General features: G+C 36.9%; 1 protein-coding gene across 1 annotated transcript in view; it reads left to right on the plus strand.

The window, feature by feature from the left end:
* The window catches only part of HMCN1 (hemicentin 1), a 691,072-nt gene that overhangs the window by 147,438 nt on the left and 526,909 nt on the right, over positions 1 to 16,725 (plus strand). The window contains exon 2 of the mRNA XM_007937695.2: positions 8,809 to 8,879. Within this exon, the coding sequence (XP_007935886.1) occupies positions 8,809 to 8,879 (71 nt within the window). The remainder of the gene's footprint in view (positions 1 to 8,808; positions 8,880 to 16,725) is intronic.

The following is a 16,725-nucleotide window of genomic DNA, read 5'->3' on the forward strand; positions in this document are numbered from 1 at the left end:
CTGACTCCATGGCACATAACAACAACAACAACTTATAATTGAGATTTGTTTGGGAAAACATTAATGTTAAAGAATTATCTAAGAAAGCAATTAAAATTTTGAAATGATTTCTAATATTTTTTCAAACTAAATTTTAAAACACATTTTCCTATAAGAATATCATATTTAAACTTAAAAAAAAAGTCCTTGAGCATAATGTTTATTTTCTTTTTCTTTGCTTTTGAAGTACCTTGATTATAATGGAATGCTTTTTAATTAAGTACAATTTATCAAATTACCACATGATATAAGGTGCAATATTACATGTTTTCTTGTCTCTGTGAGAATACCTTGACAATGCATGGGATATGTTTTCAGGTTCCAAATGCCACTTTATAATTAAGATTAGATGTAAAACCCAGAGTCTGTACTTTGTTGGACGTTAAGAATCCCACGGCTCTTTTTGCAAGAGCTGCTTCCCTGGCCAAAGTCCAGCCTAAGCAATACCATCCCACTCGGTATGCCTCAAAGTCCTGTGTCAATTATTAAGGCATTCTTCTTTGCTTCCTGTTCTAAAGAGCTGTATAACACTGCTGAATTCATGAATGCATGTTCATGATTTTTTCCATATCCTATTTCAGCAGTCCATGAAGTTAAATGAGCCTTGCATTGTGCATACACTATCTGCAATTAAAAAAAAAAAAGCATATATTTAAAGTTACCATATAGCTTATCATCAATGCTATTTTGCTAATCAGAATTCTATTTTGTAAAATATTACATAATATGCTATACATGAATTCATCACTGGCCTCAATTTTATGAAACACAGCAAATACATCAGTTCATCACCGTAGCAATCGTTAAGGGCCTTTAAGTGGTCCTGATAATTACCTGTTGTAATGGGAGTAGGAATGTACTCAGTTAAATGAGTCCTGAAGTACAGTTGGCATCCGCTCAGCTGAAAGTCAGGAATGGGTCCTGTTTCTGTGGATTAGATGCAAATCACTTAAAAATGATGCTGGACAGCAACATTCTAATTGAGTGAGGATGGAGAAAATCTGGAAAGAGTTTTGTAGATCAAATTGAAAAGATTGAAAGTAAATGTAATTATTTCTGGTTTTCTGTAGCATCCCAAAGCAGGGAACGTAATTTACTAAATTTATTCAGAAAAAAAACTTTATTGCTCTAATATGTATATTTATACTAGGAATCTTATGTACATAAAGGACGTTAGCATTGATTCGTGTTAAATTAATTGACTGAAAGTAGAATTTTTAGAGAGGAGAACATGATGAGGTTTGGTCCATTAAAGGGCATTTGAGCAAGCCATGTCTCAAAGCCTGGAATTTTTTTGCTCTTTTTTTACCCTTTGTTAATCTGGTACTTTCTTCAAGTCCCAACTTATACCTTATCTATTCCTTGATGGCTTCACTGTGCATTTCCCTAGACCTGTCTCTCTCTCTGGCCTCTGGAAAGGGAGAGAACTTAGTGCTCATCTGTGTCTGTGTCATGTGGTAGCTCTCAGATGTGGGTTAGGCTTCTCTTTATTAGCTCAGTAGTTCTAAAGCTTTGAAGTACATTTAAACTTCTCTCCTGTGAGGCCTTGTGATTCATAGCAATTGCTTTCCTTGCCTCCTTTATAATGCCTTGCAAATAGTGATTAGTTTATAACACTGTCTTTGCTGTTAGTTGTCAAGTTGGCTCTGACTCATAAGGCCCCATGTCCAACAGAACACAGTGCTGCCGGTACTGTGCCCATCTATACAATCAGTGGATTACTCCAGTCCATTGTTGTGGCCCCTGTGTGTTTTGAGTGACTTCCAAACTGGGGGGCTCATCTTGCAGCACTATATTGGGCAATATTTTGTTGTGATCCATAAAATTTTCATTGGCTGATTTTTGTAAGCGGATCACTAGGCCTTTTGTCCTAATCTGTCTTAGTTTGAAAGCTCCAATGAAACCTGTCTCCCATGGGTGACCCTGCTGGTGTTTTAAACACTGGTAGCATTATGACACAAGCCATCACAGTACAACAAACTGACAGATGGGTGGTGGATAATGCGGTTTAGGGTTTCTCATTTTAGTTTGCCACATATTTATTCATTCATAACTATAAGTATAAAGTCAACAGTTATAGATTTTAATAAAAAAGAATGAAGAAATTGTGAACACTTATCAAACCATGCACTGGCAGCATCAGACTCCAGAAGGCTGCAGTAAACATTTTCCTAATTATCAAGGAACGATTCTGGATAAAGAAAACTATAAGAAGCACAAATCTGTTGGTGGAAAGGAAAAAGGAAGTGAGGGACTGGATATCAATCTTGCCAAGTGAAGCAGTGAAAGAAAATATTATATTGTGAACTTCTTTCCATTATTTTCTCAAGTACAATCCAGCAACCCAGATTAAGAGAACAATGGCAGAGATGCTGGAACTATATCCAACCATCTGATAAATCCCTAGGAAACGGGAAATAACAAAATTACTGAAAAGAGGAAAGACTTCTCTATAATGTCAGACGCTGTTTTTTAAATCCAAAGTGTTCTCCTGAAGCATAAAATGTTTCTTGTATTTGTAACAATACATGTTTCTTTAATGGTTCTTTTGTATTCTTCAATAAACTATATGTGGAAAATTGTGTCTATTGATAATATGCACAATAGCTTGATTAAAGAATAAGCTATTTTTACTAATATTACAAAAAAAATAAAAGTTGCTGTGGAGTTGAATCCAACTTATAGTGACACCACATGTTTCAGAGGACAACTGTGCTCCAGAGGGTTTTCAATGGCTGTGATCTTTTAGAAGCAGATTGCCAGCTCTTTCTTGCAAGAGGCCTCTGGGTGGAGTTGAGCCACCAAACTTTTAGTTGTTGTTGTTGTTATGTGCCATCGAGTTGGACCCGACTCATAGCAACCTCTCCTTGGGTTTGTGAGGTGGTATCACTATGGAAGTAGATTGTCCAACCTTCCTTCTGAGGAGTGGCTGGTGGGTTTGAACCACCAGCCTTCTGGTTAGCAGTCAGATGCCTTAGGCACTATGCCACCAGAGTATAGATAGTTGCAATCAAAGTGTATATAGAATTCTATGTTTTGCTTTTTTATTTGATAAAAAACAAAGCAAAAATAAAAACACTGCCATCATAGCGACCCCTATTGGGTTTCTGAGGTGTTAAATCTTTACAGAAGTAGATTGCCCAATCTTCCTTCCAAGGAGTGACTGGTGGATTTGAACTGCCAGCCTTCTGGTTAGCAGTCAAGTGCCTTAGACACTACACTACTAGAGCTCCTAAACTTTTAGTTAGTAGGTACAATTCAGTATCAGGTAACTAATCAGTATCATCAGTGATCTTGTAGCAAGATCTTTAACTATAGTATGGAGGCTTCATGGTGTGAAAAGAACACAAAATAAAGGATATCAAGCTTGGGTTTGACTTTAACTCTTTATGTCCCATCTCTCCTTTTCTCCCACCTTTAAACATTTATTGGGAACCTACTACATGTACACTGAGACAGCCCATCTCAAGATGCTGAAAGTCAAGTGAGGGAGATGGAAAAGCAATCAGGCAATCATAATATCATATGGTAGATTTTATGATGTCACAGGTATATGGTATTGTGATAACCCTCTAAGAGGCCAGGTAACTTTGGTTTATCATCTAAGCTTCAATTTTCTATATAATTATATAAATTCTACCTACTTCATGGAGGAGTTCTGGTGGCATAGTACCTAAGGCATTTGACTGGTAACCAGAAGGCTGGCGGTTCAAATCCAGTCACTCCTTGGAAGGAAGATGGGGCAATCTACTTTTGTAGTGATACCACCTTGGAAACCCAAGGAGGAGTCGTTATGAGTTGGATCTGACTTGATGGCAGTGGGTAGGAGCTACTTCATGAGGTGTTTGTGAGGCTCAAAGAGGGCACTTGTATATTACAGTCATTTTAAATTATAAAAATAGCTGCAAATATTGAGTTATTAGTAAGAACTAATATGATAGAATACAAGGATTCTGTGTAAAATTAATAAATAACATTTAAAAAGAAAAGTATTTAACTAGCTTGCTTTCCCTAACTGAAATCCTGAACCTTTATTTCCTTTTTAAAATCTTCCCTGGTTCCTTTAAAAAAACGTTTTTTTTTCCTATTTTAATTGGTGCTCCCTCACTACTTTTCTCATACTTTTATTTTTGCACTTACTTCATTGTGCTGTAGTTACGTATTTACCTTTTGATCATCTCCACTAGACCATCAGGATTATAGACATGTTTGTCTATCCGTGTGTTACCAGTGGCAACCATATTAGCAAGTACTTGATAAATGTTTGTAAAATAGGTATGAGAAGAAATTTTTCAGTGATGTTTCTTTGTGTGTTTAATTACAATATCTGCTGGGCAGCAATGATAACACAATGATGGGCAAACATGCCTATAATCCTGATGGTCTAGTAGAGACGATAAAAATGTAAATACATAATTACAGCACAGTATTGTAAGTGCATAAATAGAAGTATTAATAAGATAGTAAGACAGCACTGATTAAAATAGAGATTTTTTTTTCCCCCCAAGAACCGAGGAAAATTTCAAAAGAAAGAAGAAAAGGTTCAAGATTTCAGTTAGGAAAGCAAATTAGTTAATTACTTTATTAATGTTAATTTCTTTTGAAATGTTAAATTTTTTTTTTCTGTTAATGATAATATCCAGGCATGTGACAATAAAGAGTTCTGTTGTGTTGTGTAGTCATATTAGGGACTCTTCGAGCATGATCCATCCTGACCGTGGTCCAGAGGCAAGGAGGAGAAGGTTGGCAGTAATGTAATTGTTGATAGAATGAGGAGCTTGAAAAAGAGGGAAATTCAGTGTGTTTTGCATGTTGCTCAATGTAGAAAATGTTATTGAATACCTTCACCTCTTTCTTCACCATCAAAATTTTTTCAAGTTCATCTTCTCTGGGTCTCAAGTTTTCTTAACTGTGAAATAAGGGAGTTGAGTCAAATGATCTTTAATGGCCCTTCTAGTTATATGATTCAATTTGGAGATTCATGGTTATATATATATTTTGGTGGGTTTTCTTTGTAAACAACTTGGTAAAATAAACTTAACAAACTGGAGCTGATCTCTGCATTTTGTTAAATGTAATGCACCTTCATTCTTCCTTTTTTTTTTTTTTTTAACATAAACAGTGTTGAAACAACCTTAAAGCAATTAGAAAGAAAATTCAAGGAGATAGGGCTTAAATTGGGCTTTGTATAATGAGAGATGCATGAGAGACAAAATACAATGTGTTGCAGACAATGTCATGAAACAAAATGGGTGTGAACTGCTGTATGGAAAATAAATTTGCTCTGTAAACTTTCACCAAAATCACAATAAAATTAAAAAAAACAAAAATAAAGACAGTATGGATGGCCATGGGAATGGTGAGGATGAGCAGTAGCTTCATGGCAAGCATGTTGACAAAGTTGGAAGATTAGGTAAATAGAAGAGAGGGCCTGGAATGCCTTGGAGAGTTCCCATTAATTCTATAAGCCATAGCAGACCATGTTCAGGCAGGAGGAGAGGACGAAGTTGTACCTGTTGGATATCATCAAAGGCTTGGCAGGAGATGAAACTAAAATGAGCAAAAAGGAAGACAAGAGGAAATTGTTAAGGACCCAACTGGCACAGGCTCTAAGTGAAGAGAAAGACTGGAATAGAAGCGCATCCTGAAAGGGAGGCGGGTTGATTTTGCCAAATAACCGTATCATTCAGTTCTAAAGCATCGGAAACGATGCTTAGAGCATGAGGACTATGGCAGCCCAGCAAGCCTTTACCACCCACGAGTGTGTCTCTTAACTGATAAAATATTTATCTCAGCTGTCCAGTGTGGTTTGCAAAAATGTTTATTAATGAGTTTCAGGAGAGATTTCCTATCTTTGTTGAAAACAGGTGTATTTCTGAGACTCCTACATAGCTTAAATGAAGATTGCTCAGTTTTATTATTTTAACAGCATCCCTTGATCCCCACTCTTGAAGTACAGGCATATATCCAGAGCTTTTTAAAATTATTATTATAGGCCATGTTCCTGCATGTCTACACTTTTTATTCTTATGTAATTTTTTTTTTCCTAGTATTCTTTGTATTCATTTGTACTTCTTGAGTTTTAAATTCTAGGATTATTTCAGTATTATCCCATGTAGGAACTTAGAAACTTGGCTTGACAATGAGGCCGACAATTTATATGTCAGGGTGTAACTGCCTGCCATATTCTTTGCTGTTTTGCATTCCATTGCAAAGTATGCCTTTGTTTAGTCTTGAGGGAGTAAGCTTCTCCAATTTTCTGTATACTTGAGACATGACTTTTACATAGCTAATAACTGGTCTGCTTTGTATGGAATGCAGATGTTTGCATTTTCACATAGCTTCTCCAATCTCCTCACCATTCCTTTTGCAAACTACAAGTTGTCTAAGATCTATAGTGAAGGATGGAGGCTTTTTTTTTTTTTTTTTTTAGTGTAATTGTTCAGAAAATTACATGGGCTAGGGCAGACAAACTGTGCCTTCTTTCTAATTTACCTCATTTATTTCCAAAATTTTTCAGTCTGTTTTGTACCACATGTAGCACACTATGGAAGGTCTGGTTAATGAATTATTACCCGTTGAATCTACTAAGTCCTTTACTAACAGTATGCTTTTGAAGCTAGAAAATGTTTTGTAAAACCAAATTTTAAGGATTTTATAATTTTGTATTGCAGTTGCACTTTATAATTTTGAACACAAATAAGAAACTTTTTGTCCAGCCTAGGAATTTAAGATTCTATGTTTGTGCACATGATTGATATTCAGATGAATTTTAATATTAATACTTAAATACATGATACTTTTGGGGAAAGTAATTGCTGCCCTTGTTATTCATAAAGTCCATTTTAAGTTTGCTTGTTGTAAAGATTGATTCTTTTTTAAGAGCAAGAGCTTTGGGGATTATGGTACTGAGTATAGATATGTTATGTCTTATCTCCCCAAAATTAATTTACCCTAATCTGGTGTCTGGGCTTCTTTTCTTCCCCTGACTTAGTTCTTGGCTCTCTAACAAATGCAATAGTCCCACAAGTTTCCATTTGAAGCAGTGATTTGTGCAATGTATCAGGGCAGTCCTGATGGTGGCCATGACTCCAAAGGAAATTATATGTAGAGGGCAAAGCCGGCTCAGGAGAATGGTGATAGTGATCAATGGCAAGCCAGCCCTGGGGAAAGAAGTGATGGGAACTATTTCCTGCACTTTTAACCTCCTCATATTTGCACGTCTCCAAGTTCTTAAACACTTTAGGGTATATGCATTGTCTTAGTTGTCTGTTGCTGCTATAACAGAAAAACCATGAGTGGATGGATTTAACAAACAAATTTATTTTCTCACAGTTTAGGAAGCTATAAGTCTGAATTTGGCACTTGACTGCTAACCAGAAGGCTGGTGGTCCAAACCCACCAGCCACTCCTCGGAAGGAAGGTTGGACCATCTACTTCTGTAGTGATACTGCCTCAGAAACCCAAGGAGGGGTCACTATGTGTTGGGGCTGACTCAACAGCACATAAGCTGTAGGAGAGGGCTTTCTTTCTCTGTCGGTTCTGGAGGAATGTCCTTGTCTCTTTTAGCTACTGCTCCTGGGCAGTTTTCATGCAACTTGGCATCTCTCTTACCCACCTCTGCTTACTGGCTTTCTCATTCAATCTCTTTTATACCTCAAAATAAATTGATCTGAGACACCCTACATTAATCTTGTCTCATTAACGTAACAAAGACAACCCATTCCCAAATGGGATTATAACCACAGGCATAGAGGTTAAGATTTATAACACTATTTTTCGGTGGCACATTTTAATTCATAACATACAGTAAAGGTTCATTTATTTACTTGTTTGTTTCCTATATATTACACTTTTCAGTTTGAATTTACAGAAAAGTTAGACATTTTTTATACTCCCTTCTTGAGAAAACTGAAATACAGGACAAATAAGTCATTTATTTAGAGTGTATTAACAGAGCTCTGGTAGCATAGTGGCTAAGGCACTTGACTGTTAACCAGAAGGCTGGCGGTTCAAACCCACCAGCCACTCCTCAGAAGGAAGATGGGGCAATCTACTTCTGTAGTGATACTGCCTGGGAAACCCAAGGAGGGGTCGCTGTGAGTCGGGTCTGACTCGACGGCACATAACAACAACAACAACAATAGAGTAGGTGCCTAATACATATTCATTGGCTGGTAAGAATAAGAAAGGACTGTAACTGGACCTCCTGACTCTTAATCCTGCATAGTTTAATAGCTATTAATTGAGAAACGGTCTTCGGTATTTTACTATTTCTTATTCTCAAGTAACCATGTAAAACCCAACCCACTGCATCGAGTCCATTCCAACTCATAGCGACCTTGTAGGACAGAGTAGAACTGCCTATAGAGTTGCCAAGGCTTAAATCTTTAGGGAAGCAGACTACCTCATCTTTCTCCCGCATGGTGGCTGATGAGTTTTGGTAGCAGCAGACTGCTTTAACCTCTACAACACCAGAGTTCCCTGCATGGTGAAAAGGCATCTGAGAAGACAAAAGTTAAAGTCTTTAATCTTATTGAAAGGGGCTCTGGTGATGCAGTGCCTAAGGCATTTGACTGCTAACCAGAAGGTGGTGGTTCAAACCACCCCACAGAAGGAAGCTGGGGCAATCTACTTTGGTAAAGATTTACTGCCTCAGAAACCCAGTGGAGGCCATTATGAGTCAGAATCGACTCCATGGCAGTGAGGTTTTTTTTTTTAGTGTTATTGATTACTATTTATTGACCCATGTCATTTTTATCTTCACAGAAATTGGCCCGGTTACAATTACCACAGATCCTAAGAAATTTCAGTATGAACTCAGAGAGTTATATGTTCAGGTGAGTACTTGCTTTCAATTTTGCTTCTTTTTAGGGGATGGAAAATCATGAACTTTTGGCTGATATTCCTTACTTTTAAATCTGAAAGAAGTAATTGTTGGGTTATTAGGGACCCCAATAAATATCATCTATTTTTCCTCCTTGAATTCTGAACCAGTTGAGCAGTAGGCTTGGAAAAATTTGTTCACCTCTGCCCTATTGAATTTTTTCACTTACTGAGTAGTTATGGAAATAGGTATGGAAATAAGGTTTAAAATATTATCTGTATTACTAACACAGTATTTAGAGAATGTGACTTGTTGACATCCTTGAATTAGATGTCCTTACGCACATAATGTCTGCCACTGCTGAATGACCAGGGAACATGCTTTCTGTAGGCAAAAAAAATCACAAAAGAAGGCCTCAAAAGAGCTTTGTTGTTGTTGTTATGTGCCATCGAGTCAGACCTGACCTATAGCAACCCCTCCTTGGGTTTCTGAGGCTGTATCACTATGGAAGTAGGTTGCCCAACCTTTTATCCAAGGAGTGGCTGGTGGGTTTGAACCAGCAACCTTCTGGTTAGCAGTCAAGTGCCTTTGCACTCTGCAGAAGGGCTTACCCAGTTCTTTCTCCCAAATTCACCAATCAGATAAGTCAACCTTCTGCTGAGAAACAGTGAGTGAAAGGTAGAGAGGCCAAGAATTTGACTCCAGAAAAGGGGTCAGTAAAGTAGAGCCCATGGACCAATTTCTGTTTTTATAAATGACATTTTACTGGAAAACAGCCATTCCCATTCATTTATCATTGTCTTTGGCTGCTTTCATGCTACAACAATAGAGTTGAACAACTGTAATAGAGACTGTATGGTCTACAACCCCTAAAATATTTGCTGTCTGACATTTTATAGAAAAAAAAAAATGTTGACCCCTGAGCTCTTGAGATTCTTGACTTAAAATCATAAAGAACATTTAATAATTCTTCCCCCACAACAGCAAAGTATAACTAAGATAATTTTGATATTCTATGCTGTAAGTTGATTATATGAAAATTTCAACTCTAAAAATAATTATATTATTAAAAAACAAACAAACTCATTGCTATCCAGTTGATTCCAACTCATGGTGACTGTGTGTCATAGAGTAGAACTGCTCTAAAGAGTTTTCTTGGCTGTAATCTTTATGGAAGTAATTTGCCAGATCTTCTTCCGTAGTGCCCTTTGGTGGGCTTGTACTACCAACTTTTAGGTTAGAAAACCAAACCAAACTCACTGCCGTCGAGTCAGACCCGACTCATAGCGACCCCTCCTTTGGTTTCCGAGGCAGTATCACTACAGAAGTAGATTGCTCCATCTTCCTTCCAAGGAGTGGCTGGTGAGTTTGAACAGCCAGCCTTCTGGTTAGCAGTCAAGTGCCTTAGGCACTATGCTATCAGAGCTCCCAGTTAATGGATGTAGGTGGGTTATATATTTGGTATCCAGAATCACAGGGAATTTTCACATGAAGGTTTCCATTTGTGGGTGCCTATGTAAGGAAAAGTAAGTGAAATCTCTTGCTCAGGATAGATCATTTACTAAAAGAGCCAGTTGTAGTTTTTTCTCCTTTCCCGCATCTGCTTTTAACAAATAACACCTTTTGTCATTCTCAATTCATTTAAAGCCAAACAAGGTGTCTGTGTTCATTGCCATCCTTTCCTCACATTTTTCTCATCTACTCCTCAACTATTTTAATCTAGTTCCCAGGTTCTTCTCTTCACTCTGTCAAAGTAGCTCTGTTGTTGTTGTTGTTGTTATGTGCCATGGTGTCGGCCCCGACTCATAGCGACCCCTCCTTGGGTTTCCGAGGCAGTATCACTATGGAAGTAGATTGCCCAACCTTCCTTCTGAGGAGTGGCTGGTAGGTTTGAATCACCAGCTTTCTGCTTAGCAGTCAAGTGCCTTAGGCACTATGCTACCAGAGCTCCCAAAGTAGCTCTAGTCAGTCATTAATAATTTCCATTTTGCTAAATGTAGTGGGAACATTTCAGTCCTTACCATGTTGGATGGACATCTTTTAGTATTTGACAATAGTGGCCTCTCTCTTCTCTTTGACTCATTCATTCTCTTTCCTCACCTACTCTTCCATTTTTTCCCCTACTTTCTTCTCTCATTATATGTATTTTCTTCCCACTTCTTCTCTAGGCAAGCTCATTCTACTCCATTTCACCACTGAATTTTGGGATTCCTCAAAGTTTTGGGACTAGCCACTCTTTTTTCTCACTTTAAATACTCTCATTAAGTAAAATCATCCATACCACATAAATATGTTTCTAGCTTAGACTTCTTCTCTGAGAAACAGACCATTCTCTTGGTTGTCACAATGTTCCCTCTAAATGAAATTTATGAAATTGCTCCAAACTTTGTCTTTGATCCTTTGTCCTTGTCCTCTGTTTACTATCTTTGAGAATGTCTACAACATTCTGGTTATACAACCAAAAATTCCAATGCTTAATACAACTTTCACTTTTCCTCCTTACATATAAACCATCACTAAGTGCTGTTTTTTTTTTTAACTTCATAAATATTTTAAAAATTAATTAAATTATCACCATTTCCACTGGCAACATGCTAGTCCAAATGACTATCTTTAGTCTAAATGAATGCAAAATAGCTTCTAAGTGATTTTCCTGTATTTTCTCTTGCTTTTATTTTCCAGAACTTTCTTTGACGACAGAATTATTTCAAAACACACCTCTGTACATATCTCCCTATTCCTCATCCACTTTTTTCCCTTGCCCCTCACATTCCATCAGATTCTTTCCAAGGTTCTGAATGACCGGAGGCTTGCCTACTTTTCAGCCACATCTAGTTCCACTTTCTCCCTCGGGTCCAGTGCGCTGTCTTAGACATAGACCCTCCTCATATCTGTATCCTCATCCATCTCTCCATGAGGTTTTTGCACATGGTGTTCTCCTTGCATAGGATGTTCCCGTTTCTCTTCATTCTGCCTTCCACATTCACACTCCCATTACCTAGTTTAAATTTCTGTTAATACTCAAAGTCTCATCTTGAATACAGCTTAGAGAATTCCACTCTATCCTCTAGGCTTGGTCATATCCTGCTATATCATATCTTGTTTATTCATCATGAAGCAGTTGAAGTGAAGGACTGCTTCTGATTTAGCTCACCCTTGATCCTCTAGTAAAATGCCTGCCATATCGAATTTGTTCACTTTTTTGACAAATAAATGGATGAATGCTGATATGTACAAATTAGTAGTCTAAATCAGTGTTTAAAGTATAATATTTTGATTGGTTTCCCTGTTGGGTGAATGACTTCATTCAAAATTGCACATAATGTAAGCATGATTGAGGCATCTAGTGAAAAATCCAAAGTCTGGCATTCCAAATATGTATTCAGTGGTGATTTTTTTCTTGTTCATGCCTCTATTTTTAAATTATATATGGATTGGACTGTATTTTGTAACTATCTAAATAGATTTATATAATTATCCATGGACTATTTTTCTCTTTTATTAAATTTTCTTTTTTCCCCACTAATAATCTTCCATTTCCTTTCTCTTTAACCATGCCATTCTTTTTTCAGTCATTACTTACTTATTTACTTTTACCTCCATCAATATAGCAAATTCTTTGTCACTTTGGATGCCCAGATTATCTGAAAAAAATCTTTACATAGAAAATTCTATGTACATGGGTCATGGGATTGAGAAATTCTTAAGTTCTCCTGTTGTACTGTGAGATCATGAGGGCAAAAACTTTGTCTAACTTGTTTACCCTCTTTACTGATTGTGGTGTGAACTGGTGTTTATAGCAAAATATATTGTAAACAGTTCCTGAATAAATAAATGTCATACATGGGTGGCTTTTTTAAAAAAATGTACATTTACCAATAACATTATATCAAATGTAATTTAGATGTTACTCAATTGTATAAATGCCACTTTACAAATGTAATTATCAGTTTTCATTATATTGTGGAGATTTAGAAATGCCAAGTAGTGGAAATCTTTAGCCAATACAATATTTGAAAGAGATTTAGTGTATTCATTTTCCCCCTCTATGAGACTATAGCTAGGCTATTTTGTTGAAAATTTGACCAGATATAGAAATATATGCATTCTCAATGATAGCTGGCATGAATGCTCCCTAATTTCCTGCCTCTCCCTTGCTTTTGTTCCAAAGGATCTTCAGGGAGTGTCCTTATCCTCCCTCTCCATTCATCTCCAGGGTTAAGGATCATGATTCCTGACTCATACTCCATTGATACCTTCCCTAGCATCCTCACCCATAATCCCTTGGAATTGAACCTGATACAGAGAGACCCTATGTTGTTGTTGTTGTTATGTGCCCTCAAGTCGGACCTGACTCATAGCGACCCCTCCTTGGGTTTCCGAGGTGGTATCACTACAGAAGTAGATTGCCCAACCTTCCTTCTGAGGAGTGGCTGGTGGGTTTGAACTGCCAGCCTTCTGGTTAGCAGTCAAGTGCCTTAGGCACTATGCTACCAGAGCTCAGGTCATATAAACTATTTTTGTTAAAGAAAATAATTAATCTTTCTTTCTCTCTTGGAATGAAAGCAGTGTCCTTTTTTTCTGAAGGTTTCCTCTGGACAGACTGAATCTTGTGAGATTTATTGTTTCATTGTTTTGGGATCTAAGAGGATGCTTAATTAAAACAAGCAGCCAGGGAAGAAATAAAACATTTCCTTTCTTCTTTCATTCAACACTGGGCGTTGTTATAGGCATTGAGGATACTGTGGAAATGTTTTAACTTTTGAAGGTTCTAGTGAATTATTCTCTTTTAAATCAATGGCAAAAATTCCATTAATAATCAAATAGGAAAAGACTCTATGCTATATTGTTACTTTAATACTAACCTAAAGATTACATATTGTTTTCTTTTTGATATTTGCCTAGAGATTATTTTATTATTTCATAAATCAATCTGAGATACTTAATTTCATAAATTTAATGAAATTTTAGTCTGAGTTACCAAATTTTGTTTTGTGTGTGATTTCCAGAACTTCTTTGGTTCCCTGTCTACCATTTTTAATAACCAAAAAAACCAAAAACCAAACACATGGCCATCAAAGAGTCGATTTTGATTTATGGCAACACCATGTGCTGCATAGTGGAACTGCTCGTAGAGTTTTCTTGGCTGTAATCTATATGGAAGCAGACTGCCAGGGTTTTCTCTCATGGAGCTGCTGGGGGTGGGGGGTGTCAAACCATCATCCTTTACATTAGCAGCAGATTGCAAACCACTTGTGCTCCCATTTTTAATAACTTCTCCAAAATCATGTTATAAAAAGCTACAAGAATGTTTGTCCTTTTAAAACTAACATGGATTTAAAGAAAAAGTCTTTTAAAATCTTCTTTGCACATTTATATAATAGTTTAGAAAATAAGAAAACTAAATTCAGTTTGGTGTATTTTAAGTAATCACCCATTAACATTATACTGTTGTTGTTGTTGTTATGTGCCGTCGAGTCAAACCCGACTCATAGCGACCCCTCCTTGGGTTTCCGAGGCAGTATCACTACAGAAGTAGGATTGCCCAACCTTCCTTCCGAGGAGTGGCTGGTGGGTTAGCAGGCAAGTGTCTTAGCCACTATGCTACTGGGTTCAGCTATTTTTAAAAATAGAACTATGGCATTATCTTGTGTATGTGTGTGTGTTTGATGTTAGTGTTAATGCAGTATTGTGCATGTACTAGTATTTGCCTCTGTTGTCTGTATCTTATGTACACCTTTCAGTGTCAATGTTCTTCGTTTCCCCAATGTCATCAGGCTGGTCGTAGACTCTTTGCATACTGTTCTATGGAATTATCTTGTTGTTATTGTTGTTGTTATTTGCCTTCGAGTTGGACCCGACTCATAGCGACCCCTCCTTGGGTTTCCGAGGCATTGTCACTACAGAAGTAGATCGCCCAACCTTCCTTCAGAGGAATGGCTGGTGGGTTTGAACCGCCAGCCTTCTGGTTAGCAGTCAAATGCCTTAGGCACTACACCACCAGAGCTCACAATCATATCTGTTATCTTGAGGTAAAGCATTTTCACAATTTACAAGAATAGCTTATTAAAAAAAAATCAGTAAATAATTAAATTTATAACATTAATTTCATTTTCCTTTACCCTCTTTAATCTGGAATATAGAGAAGTAATTTATAAAGCAAATGAGCTTCCCCTCTGGGAATAAGAAGGAAGGACAAATGACAACAAATGGTATCCAAATCACACAGAGCTTTGGGAATTAATATCATTGTAAATATCAGTGCAAAGTCTTGCCTCGGGTCACATTCTTTAAAAGAAAGTATCAAGCTTGTTGAATTTCAGAAAGTGGTATTGGCAGGGATATACTTTCAAACCTTTTATTTGAGTGTTTTAAAGAACATAAAGCATATTAGTCATATGTTTGAAATAAAAAAAATAGAAACTATTTCTACAATAATGGATTTGCATCCTAATTTTTATATAGGTAGTTGTTCCTAGAAGGTAAAAAACTTCACACATAATTTAATTTTCCTTTGTGAAGTTTTTTAAGAAATCAACTTTAAAAGAACAAACAGGTATCAGACCAAAAATATGTGGAACATCATCATCACATAGCAACAAGATAGATTTATGAAGAGGAATAAATTGGTTGAAACTGCAGCAGACTGAAATTAGGGGGAAAAGATTTATGCTGTAACATGAGAACAGTTGATACTAGAATTAACTGACAAGGGAGAATATGAAATACCATGTCCAGATAGACAAAAACTGTTACCAAAAGAAGGAAAAGCTGATGGAACTAATTTTAAAGAATAATTTAGCATGCCAATTTTGAATTTTACATATTTCAAATAATTCACCTATGTGGAAGTCTGCTTTTTATTTCTAGATTTATAGAAGATTCATCATATGGATTAAAAAAAATCAGCCTGTATACAAAAATCTAATAGAAAAATTAAGAAGTCAAAAAAAAAAAAAAGGAAAAGAAAAAAATCTTGACTAAAGGGAGAGAAAGGAATGGAACAGAAGTCAGAATGGATAGAGATGATGTAGATATATGCTGTTGTTGTTATTATGCCATCGAGTCAGACCTGACTATTTTCACACTCATTTTTGGTATTCCACATGATTCAATTTAAACAAAAAAGTTTTAAATTTCCATTTAAATTTTCTTAATATTCATTTGACTTAAAAATTATGTATAACCCCTTGATATTGAGCCGATTCCAACTTGTAGCGACCCCACGGAACAGGGTAGAACTGCCACATAGGGTTTCTTAGGCCCTGGTGGCACAGTAGTTAAGAGTTTAGCTGCTAACCAAAAGGTTGAAGGTTCAAATCCACAAGTGCTCTGTGGGAGAAAGATGTGACAGTCTGTTTCTGTAAACATTACACCCTTGGAAATCCTATGTGGTTGTCCTACTTTGTCCTATAGGGTTGCTATGTTTGGAATGGCACTGGGTTTGTTGATTTTTTAGTCTTCAGGGAAGTAGACTGCCACATCTTTCTCCCATGGACTGGCTGGTGGGTTCAAACTGCCTACCTTTCAGTTAGCAGCTGAGCACTTAACCGCTGTACCAGCAAGGTTCTTCCAAATTATACTGATGGATGGATAGAAACATATCAGATATCTCTCTATCTATGTATCTTTTATAAGAGTAATAACATTTACAGAGCAAATTCACTTTCCACACAGCAGCTCACATATACTTTGTCTCATGACATTGACTACAATTTACCACAATGCAACAGCTCCCCTCCCACTTCTTCCCCATAGTTACCTCTTCCCTGTGTCCCTCCCTCCATGCACTCCTGCTCCCTGAGCTGTTTCCCTGTGCATACACAGCCCTTCTATTTTTCCATGATTGTTCTCTTGAA

The sequence above is a fragment of the Orycteropus afer genome, unplaced genomic scaffold, assembly GCF_000298275.1.
Source record: "Orycteropus afer afer isolate SDZICR_OR568_19922 unplaced genomic scaffold, OryAfe1.0 scaffold00043, whole genome shotgun sequence".
NCBI classification, from domain to species: Eukaryota; Metazoa; Chordata; class Mammalia; order Tubulidentata; family Orycteropodidae; genus Orycteropus; species Orycteropus afer.